This window comes from Cydia amplana, chromosome 10 (genome assembly GCF_948474715.1).
Source record: "Cydia amplana chromosome 10, ilCydAmpl1.1, whole genome shotgun sequence".
Taxonomy (NCBI): domain Eukaryota; kingdom Metazoa; phylum Arthropoda; class Insecta; order Lepidoptera; family Tortricidae; genus Cydia; species Cydia amplana.
In genome coordinates this window covers 5,657,160-5,669,499 of record NC_086078.1, presented here as the reverse complement: position 1 = coordinate 5,669,499, position 12,340 = coordinate 5,657,160, and the positions used below count along the sequence as shown (strand labels likewise).

Sequence of the window (12,340 nt, the reverse complement as noted above, 5' to 3'; positions counted from 1 at the left end):
CCCTTGGCTTAGGGGCTATATTGTTTTGACGCCCGCTGGACAATTAATCGGGCTGAGTAGCTTTTCGTTTTGTTAAAAAAATGTGCGGCTTAAAATGCACGGTGTGAAAATGAAGTGTTATGGTGGGTCGGTGTTACCGTGCAAAACGAAACTCGATAATTCGGCTAGGTGAACATTTCATTTTAGGACGATGCCAGAAATCTCATATCGAATTAAAAATATTTAGGTATGTATGTATAAAGTTTAAAAATAATTAGGAATACAGTACATGCACAAGAGGTGTCCGGTAAACCCCAAACTAGGCTGAGCCTGTATCTTGGGACTCAAAATTATAAGTGAACTGAAAATTAATAATCCCATAGATTCTTTATAGTGGAAGACATTCTTTTTTGACTAGCACAAATCCCTAGCAATTTACTCACGGAACTTCCAAGTAGATAGCCTCCAAGTTGATCTTAAAATTCGTAGAACCCCTGCTTTATTATGGCGGTACAAGCGTAACGTGATGTAGACATACGATAAATTATAACAGCGACCATTCAGCAGACATTACTACAATCGGGCGGAGTTGTAAGACATTGCGCACATTATGTCAGTTCAGTACAGTCATTACGCATCTGGCCAAAGCGCCGGCATTGAGGCATCACGCATGCGTCAACTCAAGGATCAACACTTCAACATGATGGAGGTGCTGCTCGTTTTTCATTGTTGTGTTTTTGGACTTCTTGGACGTACAGAGAGCTGCGAAATTGCATGGAGATACCTATTATGAATGAATTCATTGATAAAGTCGTCATGCACTTTTACGGCTGATTACAGTCAACAGCATAAATATAACAAAGCGAGGTGTTCAAAATAAGCTGTTTAAAAGAACACAAGATGGGCCAAATATACGTTGTCAATTTTTTTTTACGAATGTTTTTCTACAGATAATTGTTTTTTTAAGTCGTGCAAGCAAGTAGTCTTTCACTGTAATTAAAAATTAAAACTATGATGCGATGCGTGTGTAGATCGTTTTTTAGGCATTTTTGCTCTAGTTTCAGGACCCACGTATATCGAATATTCTGCCCGACCTACTAAGCCAACTAGCGCTATCTCAAAAGAAAACTCATTGCTAACTTCGTTTCTATAGCTGAGAGTTCCATTTTCAAAATCATTTGTTATTGAAATAGCGCTATTCAGTTTAGCGCCACTTGCACCATTCCACTAACCCAGGGTTAACCCGTGAAACCTGGAGTTAACCCCGGGTTAGTGGGATGGTGCAAGTCGCCCTTAGGAGGGCAGTATTAGTTCGTTAAGGCTCGTTAAGCGCCATCGCCAGGACCATTCCTGGATATTCCTGTAATGAACTTGTGTCTGATGAAGTGGTAATCGTGTCACGAGTACAGCGATTGAGATTTTGTGACAGTATTTTAAATCTTTTTGCCCTGCTGAACAAAGTGGCGTTTTCTGACTTTGGCCAGAATTATTTTGGGTCATTTCATTTGCATCGGCCCAGTTTCAGGTGTAGTGCATAATCCTTTATTATTTTAAAAACGGAAACGTACGAACGTCGTGTCATGCTACTTCAGTCAACCTCAGTATTTTTGTACTGAGACTGACTGAAATAGCATGACACAGTTAGTTATCTGAAACGTTGAATTCCAATTCAGTACAACTAGGGAACAAGTTTAATTATTTTATTAGGTAATAATATCGATTTTGGTTTTTAATTAGTCAAACTACACTGAAAAAAATACCGAACTCATTGAGTAAATCAAAAAATAACTGACTTAGGTTAAAAATATATATGTATTTGATAAATTTATCCTAAAACCGATTTTGTTTTTACAAACCGACCTGGCTGTTGCCTGGCTGGCTATTGGGACCATAGCTCACAAGTCCCAATTCTCAAAAAATAAAATTACTAAGTATAAATAAAATTAAGAGGCCGATTATTGAAGTTAAAATACTGGTAATATTTTAATTACGTCACAGCCTTGGCCCAATAAAGTCTGTGCGCGATGCATGTTGCACCGCGCGTAAAGAAACCCGTGTGTTTTATTGCCAATATAATATGAACTAAATTTGCTTGCCAGTGTTCAGTTAGATGTCGAGTGTTCTGTGCCGAGGATTTTCAGGAATATTTTTTCGACCAATTTTCATATTTTTTTTATTTTAAAGTTTTAAACCAACTACAGTGTAGTTGGTTGTAGTTAGTTGGGTGTAGTTACTACACCATATATTTCTATTGGCCCCTAGGATATAAGTAGGGATACAATATTTTTTGCTAGTTTTATCATCAGCCATATTCGAACTTTAAGATATGTCAAATACTAGATATTGAAACGATATGGATTGGATATGTCAGTGTCAAACAAGTGTCAATAGTGACGTTTCTTCAAACAAATACGTCACTTTTGACACTTGTTTGACACTGACAACTGACATGGTGATGTCTAATCTCGGAGTAATAATCCAATATGGAGTGGTGACACGCACTAATTTCTATGTGAAAAATTCTGCCGTTTTCGGCGCGGGGGGCGAGGAACGCACACAAATAATGTAAACACTAATGCATTTTTTGCATGCGTCGCTACACACGCACACGACAAAATTATCAAACACTACTATAAACTATATTCACACAAATACAAGAACAAACACAGACAACCCTGTCCGTGAACGAGATGATGTCAGTTCTAAGTAAACGTAGAAGTGCGAGGGACTTGTCGATAATATTGTCGATATTTTATCGACTGAATTTTAACTGTCTGCTTTAGTCAATTATAACCATCAAAAACATTACATGTAAAAAGGTGCAAGTCTCGCAACGCTTCTACTACAAAAAAGTTTTGAGATGTAATGCTATGCTAATGTGAAACCAAGTCGGTTATTTTAATCAGTGCCAGGGGGTGTTAAAACCGTATCAATAAGATATCTTTAATTTGTAATACGTATAATGACTTGACCATCGCACGGCTGCATAATGACAAAAGGATCATCGTCACCTATTAAAAATAATTCTAATTGAACATAACGCTAGCGCTAATTGCAGTTTGAGCATTACACATATTTACGAGTACGGTACGAGTAAAGCATTATGTGCGATTGCCAAGTCATTATGTGTATTACAAATTAAAGATATCTTATTGATACGGTTTTAACACCCCCTGGCACTGATTAAAATAACCGACTTGGTTTCACATGACATCTCAAAACTTTTTTGTAGTAAAAGCGTTGCGAGACTTGCACCTTTTTACATGTAATGTTTTTGATGGGATATCATCTTTTTTTGTAGACAGTACTTCTTTCGGGTACTAATACCCATACTCTGTATACACATATCATAACTAAACACATCTTTATTCATACAATTATAAGGTACACTACGATGTATGTACGATGTGAGCATCGTACATACATCGTAGTGTACCTTTACTTTACCTACTATTTGTAGGAACTGCAACAGTAACTTTGTAATAGCATATATTTATATGGAATTACAAACTTACTTATGCAGTTCTTAGATATTTAAAACTTGACTGATATTGCAATATTTTTAGGTTTTCGATGGCTTGATAAGCTGAAAACTACTTATGTTTAAAATTTATTGCATCTTTTGGAAATCTAAAAAAATAAATCAAAATAACAATATATTTATAATGTTCATATAGATTTTATCGATATTGGTTTTTATGGTGTCCCATCACTAACTATGGTAGAGTGATACCAGAGTAATAAATTAAAAGTGCATATTTATGGAAAATGACGGCAGTAAATACCTTAAAATAAATAAATTACAATACAAACATTGGACATGTCAAATAAAAAATATACGATAGAAACTAAGAGAAAAATGAATTTTCAAACAGTAGTAGGGTAGGTGCGTTAGTTTTCGTCCAGCTCTAGTTTTCGTCCACTTGACGAAATTGAATATAAATCTACATTGCTGCACAAATTTGGACTTAATGCAATCCTTAATGTCGAGACAATATATCTATCTACATAAAAAATGTATTTGGCAAGTAGCAAATTAAATATCAAATATGTTATTTGCTAATCTGTCATGTGGACGAAAACTAGAGACTAGAGCATGGACGGAAACTAGCACAATGACCCTATATCGGTAATATCACGTTATTTATGATTTATACTATTTATTTCATTGAATGGATTATGTTGATATAAAAATAAGGTGTTATAGAAAAATAATGTGTTATATAAATTATATAACAATAAGCAACGCAAATTAGAAGTTAGGTATACCTAATGAATATTTAGAAAGTCTTCTTTAAATTTTACCCTAAATTAGATCTAGTACCATGAAGTGGTATCACTTTCAGATTGACAATGTTTTTTAGTTTTTTGCTAAATTAGTGCACTATTTCATAATATTTACATGTAATAGTACTTACATATGAAAAGAAACGTGTTTTTTAAGTACGCTAGATGTTTCCGATCGGTTTTTACAGGAGAAAACGCTACAATTCGGCATGTTCTGCTCCTAACATTCCGCTTAGACTGACGTTTGCTGAATGGCGTATGACGTATGGCAACTAGTTTTATATAACCTCCTTGACCGGCGGCCGCCGACTTTTGGCAGAGGGGAACGCCTGTTAATGGCGGTTCCTGTTGGTTTATTATTCCGAGTGTCTAATAGATATCTAGTTCAAAATTGGAATCGGGCCCTAGTCAGTTCTAGTATACTTCTATTAAGATGTATTGACTTTTCTGTAAGTTATGTTTTAATTTGTTGTTGGAAATAAAAGAAATCTTAACTGATGGAAAAATATTTCTGTGAAAATGGAAGTATTTATATTGAGTAGGTAGTTTTATGTAGCTCCTTGCAGTGAAATAAAACACTTGTTACGCGAAGTAAGAAAGTTGGTTATCTTATACAAGGTGGGCAAAATAACTTTAAATTATTTTAATTTATTATGGATCTGGAACAAAAGGAACAAAATACTGAAATCAATCTCTTTTCGGCACCTTTTTGTGAACTCCTTTGATCGTAATAAAGCCATTAGTTATTTTTTAAACCTCAACTGAAGGATTTCACTTTTAACCTTGTTTTTTCTACCACTGGAAGGGACTGTGATATTTATGTAATATGAGTCAGATGTGCGTATGTTTGTGTCATGTGTTCCATATCGTAGTGTCTTAACTCTTTTGCCAATTTTTGTGAATGAGGTGTCAATGGATTCGGTTATTATGACGCGGGTGACTACATTTTTAACAGACTTTAAAAGAAGAGACAGTTTTTACGTAAAACTTATTTTTCGTACAAGTTGGAATCGTAAGCGGGACTAAGGGTTAAATTTGTACCATTTGTTTATTTATAAGGGATTTTCGTAAAAAAATTCTTTGAAGTAAGGACCAATCAAGCTCCAAATCATGTTGTACATGTTCATGCGAACTTGTCATTATTTTCAAACATGCACGTTGCATGTTCGCTCCGTGTCATGCACGTGACGTACGACAATTGCAGTTGAATTTGCATTTAGAACGAAAACGATATCATTTCGTATATTCGTCCCGTAATCTGGATAATTTAAACGGCGTTTTAACCGTATTACCTAGGTACATCAAGATTGGTTTTGACATGAACCGTTTAGAGTTATTGGGTTTTGATGAAGTTATCAGGCAATATTTTGTTGAACAAAACCTTTACTTTAATATCTAATACATAATGCAAGTTAATTTAAATAACGAAATATTTTTTGCTGTGCGGCCGGGAAATACCGGGGTTACTTCCCAGGCTTGCTCACGAAGGGCCATGAAAAACACATCTGGTGAAGTTCAGAGCCATTTGGAATTTTTGAAAAATTAAGGGGTTTTAGTAAACACTGCTTTTAGGGAAAATTTTGCTGTGTAGTTGTATGATATGGGAACATGGGTACCTACCCATTAGGCTTAATTCCATTTCCCACTGAAAACACACTAACTGGCTAATAGGTACGATGGACTATTCTTATAAGCATTTCTTACAGAAAACTCGAAGAGCTACAAATCCTGCTCAAATTCAAAATATTACTCAATAATGCACCCTTCGGAAACTTAATACGTTTGACGTAGGTACCTATTTGATACTTGTCCGTTAATGCTACGCGAGAACTCATTGTTAAATTGAGAGAATGTGACGATTTACGATTACGACGCTTCAGAATGACGCAAGCGCAACCCTAGCCGCTTTATAACCGGGAAACAAGGAAATTTAGACGAACACATGAGAAGCTTGGCAATCGTAGCATTACACCTAAATATACCTCAAGAGGCTACCATTATCGCTACCGCGCAATACAACGCAGATACAAAATTAAAAATTTTTTTTTTTTTAACAAAAGTGATCATGATTTTTACGACATAATCACCTACACGAATAATGATAGGAGTGGGTGATAAACCCAATTGACCTCAAACTTTAAGAAATCACGCGAATCCCGTGACGTCACAACGCGTGGACACCGCCAATGAGGTTATTGACATGTCAAACTATTCCTGCGTCGCCAAAATAAATGCGCGCGAGCAGCGGGGGCGGCCATAGACAACAATCGCAACTTTTTAATATGTTTACGCAATTATACAAGGCACAGTGCGATTATCAGATGAAAACAATAAATTGAAGCGTCGACTTGCGGCCTGGGACGGTCTCGGGTTACGTTTTGAGCAAAGGAACGTCTAAAATTACCCCGCACGCACACACACCCCGGCCGGTGTCGGTACACACGCAGACAGAAGCGCCGCCTATATCTATTATCAAAACATCCAGCAGCTCCGGTTACAGCGATCCGAGCGCGCTTCAGAGATCGTGTTACACACTTTAATGGCTGGAAAAGGCCTCGAAAACGTGATATTACACGAGTTTTATTGTGTATCGCAAATTGTAATTAATATTGTAACAGTACACATGATAATTTATTCGGCGTAACCCCGCGCTTTTGTGGAGGTCCCCTTGACGTGAGCATATCGAATTTAAAAATACGACTCGCCGTATCCTCTTACGCGATCGCGCTGCCAAAGCCAACTCGGGAACAACGGAAATTCACATCAATGTCGGAATACAAATATAAAATTTCATACCTTGATTTCTTCTTCGTTCTCCTTTTTTATGGGTTTCGGCGGGGACGAAGGTTTGCTCGTACTAGAGTCCATTTTTAAAGTTCCACTTCGTTTCGCACTAAAACAACAGTCATTAATGTTTATTTAAAAGTTTTCGTCGCGTAAGTTAGCGCACGCGTAAACATATCGCAGCGCGAGATACACGTGTCGTGCGGACGTCGGTTGCCCCGCGACTGTCGCGCCGTGATTGGCCGGTGTCCGGGAGGGCGCCGGAAAAAGCACATTTTTCGCGCGCTTGCCGGTGGGCGGGGCTTCAGCGCGCGTGCGCGAGCTTTCGTGAGCTCTTGTATTGTATATGTTATATATATTGTAATCTGTGCTTGCAGCTCCTGCTACCTGTCCTAGGCCTAGGATCACAATAATATGGTATACCCATTGATATAGTATAAAGAACTGGATACCCAATCAGCCGCCAAAAATGGCCCCACAAAAGTGATGTCAAAACAGATTATGCATTACTTTTTCGTTTAGTCTTGTTTGAAACGCTCAAATGTGAAGTTGTCAACAATTACGAAATGTGCCGTTAAAATATGTAAAAATAACAATGATAAAACAAGGAAAAAGGATGGAATTTATTTCTTTCGGTTAGTTCTTTGGATAGCATTACATAATGTATGTAATCTGGTGGTAATTTTATGGTTTTGAATAAATTAATTTGTTAGTACCAAAGAAGGGATGTCAAGGAACAAAATTCTATTGAGTCGATGTGAGGTCAATATTTTTTTATATTTTTATATGGAATTCATAAGAAATAATATTATGTTTAAATTGAAGATTTCCAAGAAAACCTATGCGACGTGCAAAGTGGACTGCTATTTAATTATAGCAAGAGATAGGGGTGATGCAGTTTTAAACAAGGCAAAACGGCACTTGTGTGTTTGGCCCATTTCCCTGTTTCCGACATATACACCACCAATAAGGGCTTATATCGACTAACTGTAAATGCTAAACCTGTCGGAACACAGTGACAACCACAGGATTTTTTTTTATAAAGTATAGGTAGACTTTATAAAAAAAATCCAATCAGTATCTAAATGTCCCCGTGCACCCGTGCTATGAGTAAATGTAGATCTTAAATACACAGTTATTTAATAAGTAGAATTTATTTCAAGGAAATTAGTATTTAAAGACGTATAGAGTCAGACCGTGAAAAGTCTGCAGCGATTTTGATAGCCCACGCAGTGCAAGTGTCATTTTAAACGTCAAACTTTTATGAAATTATGACGTATAAATAACACTTACACTGCGTGGGCTATCAAATCTGCTGCAGACTTTTCTTGGTGCGACTCTACTTACGAATTAAAAATTTAATTTGTTTGAATTTGAACCACGAATTAATTTTATTTGAGCTCCCGATTAAATTAAATTTGTTTTATTTATTACTTCAATTTTAATATTTTCCTGTACTAATACATATTAAAGTGTACCAAAGTGACTCCATTCGTTCATTATTCTCGTTTGACGTTGTTTGACGTAAATACGTTACGTTTAGTGCCATCGGACTAAATTTTTTAACAGTGTTGGTACTTATGTTTGCAAATTTGACACTTAATGCTTACGACATTAAGCTCTTTTCTGTACGAAACATTTATCTTGACTCAAAATTTACGTAAGCGTTTTTATCATCAATGCAAATGGTGTGAAACGTCATTGGGATCCACATTTCTTGACGTTTTTGTTCTGCTTTGTGTGTCTATTTCTTTTATATTAAGTCAGTGGGTATACCCGAATATGAAACGGCCCTACTTTAACCACCGCTTAAGTAAATTAAGAGAAAAATATTACCCAGGTAGAACAAACATAAGTCTAATTTTGTATTTTAATTATGTTAATTTTCAGAAATTAAAAATTTACATTTTGTTCAGTACCTACCTTTTTATAAATGTGCTAAAGAATTGACAAAATATAGATACGATAACTCCCCAGCGGTATCTGGGCCGACCTACCGGGCTACCAGCTGGTCTTCCCAGCCCGGTCCTCTCCCATTCTTAATAGGTGACCGAACCAGCGAAGTCTGTGGGATTTCTTTTCGCCGATGATATTGGGTCCGGCCACCAACTCCTCGATTTCGGCATTCCTCCGTATCCTCCACGTGCTGTTGTCTCTCTTGATAGGTCCCAGGATCTTACGAAAGATTTTCCTTTCCGCTACCAGGAGCAAACTTTCCTCTTTTTGTGTTAGTGTCCAGGCTTCACAACCATACATAAGGATTGGTCGGATAACGGCTAACGGAGACAGTGTGGAAGCGGATCTGGGTCAGCTTTAAGCCGATAATTGGCAGGAAACGGCGCAAGATCGGGAAAAGTGCATGTGCTCTCATTTCGGAGGCCAAGATCCCCTTTGGGTCGCTGAGCCGTAATAGCCGGTTTATAGCCGGTTTAAACTCTCGCGCGAGCCACGAGACGAGCCGCGAGCCGCGCCACGAGACGCGAGTCCACCGCTTACACTCGCGTTCGGCTTGTCATTCGATTATAAACCTTATGCCGTGCCGTTAGTGTTTATATTAGCTCGACGAGCTTGCGAGCCACGAGACGAGCCGCGAGCCCACCGCTTACACTCGCGTCTCGTGGCGCGGCTCGCGGCTCGTCTCGTGGCTCGCGCGAGAGTTTAAACCGGCTATTAGACTCTCGGCTCGCGGCGCGTCTCGTGGCTCGCCTCGAGCGCGTAAGCCCGTCGAGCTACTGATTACACTCTCGCCTCGTGGCTCGGCTTGTGACTCGTCCCGTGGCTCGTAAGCTCGTCGAGCTAATATATATTAAACACTAACAGCACGGCATAAGGTTTATAACCGAATGACAAGCCGAGCGCGAGTGTGAACGCAAGCGCGTGTCCCGCGCGAGCCCCTTTGGCTCGTGCCTAAAAAACCGCTCCTCCACGCGAGCCGAGCCGCGAGACGAGCCACGAGCCCAGCGCTTACACTCTCGTCTCGTGGCTCGGCTCGCGGCTCGTCTCGTGGCCCGCGCGAGAGTCTAAATAGCTGATTTAGACTCTCGCGTGAGCCACGAGACGAGCCGCGAGCCGCACCACGAGACGCGAGTCCACCGCTTACACTCGCGTGGAGACCCTATACATCTCTAAGGATAATTTGATAAACTATGTTATTTTTTAGTTCTGACACTTAGAGACATTTACACCTCTAAATAAGTTTAGATTTTTTTTCCATGTATCTGTTTCGTTTTTATTTTAATATTATTATTATAGTTTTTTTATGTAATTCGACATTAAGAGACCTTATACATCTCTATGTAATTGTATTACGTTAGTTTGATGTGGTAGTTGTAGTTGTATTTAATAATTGTTGATGTATAATTATTATTATTTTGCTTTTATGTAAATTCAATGTTGACGTGTAAAAGTGCCCTTGTGGCCTATTTGCTGAATAAATGTTGAAGTTGAAGTTGAAGTTCGGCTTGTCATTCGGTTATAAACCTTATTCCTTGCCGTTAGTGTTTAAATTATATTAGCTCGACGAGCTTGCGAGCCACGAGACGAGCCGCGAGCCCACCGCTTACACTCGCGTCTCGTGGCGCGGCTCGCGGCTCGTCTCGTGGCTCGCGCGAGAGTTTAAACAGGCTATAAACCGCTTTTAATAAGTAGTTAGTTAGTTAGGTACGATAACTGACAGAAGCGCGACGAATGACATTCGATTGGTTACTGTTACTATGACTGATGGGTATAATTACAGCTCTTTTTCGAGTTTCAACTGTTTAGTTTCGGAGAAAAGGAGAAAGAGTTATGCTCTCAAACTATATTTTTTTTACTTTAATTATCATTTCAATCGATATTTTTATTATTATTTATTATTTTAGAAGAGTCACTCACGTCTCAGGTATTAAATATTAAGTCGAATAAACGCTCGACATGTTTCGATCCCATTTTAGAGGATCTTCTTCACGGAGCAACGACTCTTCACTGGTGGAGACGCGACGTGAGTGACCCGTGCCCGTGTAAAATAATTTGATATTGTTTGAGTTTCACGGGAGTTTATTACGGTATATTTCATATTTTTAATGTTGGTTAGGTTATTGGGACCCACCCTGTATAAGTACGTTTTGGTCAATGATCACGATTGGCAGTTTACATTTGTGACATGAAAATAAGCAGGCATCAGCGAATGGGGATATTGGGGAGGCATGTGGTTTTATTCTTTTATAATTTATAACTCATTCAATTTTATTTGTCTAAGTGTCTTGATTTGAAAGTTTTTTAAGGCAATTATAAAACACTTATTAGGTACGTTTATTTCATTTCCGTTTCCTTTCGAAAGGCACACAAAAACTCTAAAACACTTGTTGGTCAAGACAAGACCAATAAGTACCTACATAAATAATTGTGTAACTGGTGTAAGTGATAGTAAACCACTTGGCTTAAGCCCCTATCTATTGTATGTATTTAGGTACTTAGTTGTGTAACGGTAACGGCCGCAAGACTTGCAGTAAAGCTCGCCATTAAAGTCGTATCATTAGTGTACGTATCTAGACGGGCTTGAACCAGAGATTTTCGAAGCTGGCGATTAGCGTCAAGATCTTAGACAAACTATAGTTGGTCAAACCAATTTGTTATATTCATCCTTTTCTTTTTGGTGCTAGTAGTAGTGTGAGACAAAACAAGTTCCCAAATCGCGTGTAATGAAACGGCTTAAAAAAATATACCGAATGTTATTAATGTCAGCGTTGACAGCTGTCATACTTATCTGTCTCCCTCGTTGTTTTGATAGTATATTTCCTATTTTAATTTAGCGATTTAAACCATAAGTAAGCCAATGATGTTCATAATTTTATGATCATTGTTTCGTAAACAAGATATTTAAAATGTCATCTAAGCTACCAAAAGCGGCACTGAGTCTTAAGCAGGTATATTATACTACTAAATCTTGTTACATAAACTACTTGGAATTTTGATTTGTAAGTGTTCATATTGTGTTGAATTTACAGTTTATGCTGCGCCAAGAAGTTTTGAAGCTATACAAGGATATATTTAGAACACTACGATACGTAGCTGACGAATCGACGCGCCAAGAGTTGAGGGAATGGGCCAGAACTGATTTCAGGAATAACAAACATCTTACCGATGAAGCGACGATAAAATCTATGTTGTTTTATGGGAAAAAGTCGTTACAGGATTTAGAAAAATCATTAGCTTTAAGTAGATCATGAAAATAAACTTTAGATATGTATCAAATTTCACATTAGTTGGTACCAAATGAAGTGAAGCTGACTGCATAATTATTTTACTTAGG

General features: G+C 38.0%; 2 protein-coding genes across 2 annotated transcripts in view; one reads left to right on the top strand and one right to left on the bottom strand.

The window, feature by feature from the left end:
• Positions 1-7,343, bottom strand: part of LOC134651493 (sine oculis-binding protein homolog) — a 38,873-nt gene extending 31,530 nt beyond the window's left edge. The window contains exon 1 of the mRNA XM_063506608.1: positions 7,063-7,343. Coding sequence (XP_063362678.1) covers positions 7,063-7,134 — 72 coding nt within the window. The 5' untranslated portion in view covers positions 7,135-7,343. The remainder of the gene's footprint in view (positions 1-7,062) is intronic.
• A 4,471-nt stretch (positions 7,344-11,814) lies between these two features.
• LOC134651541 (LYR motif-containing protein 2) lies at positions 11,815-12,267 on the top strand. Its single transcript, XM_063506647.1, has 2 exons — positions 11,815-11,954; positions 12,036-12,267. Exons 1-2 carry the CDS (start codon positions 11,913-11,915, stop codon positions 12,255-12,257), a joined length of 264 nt encoding a protein of 87 aa, XP_063362717.1. The 5' UTR covers positions 11,815-11,912; the 3' UTR covers positions 12,258-12,267.
• The last annotated feature ends 73 nt before the right edge of the window (positions 12,268-12,340 follow it).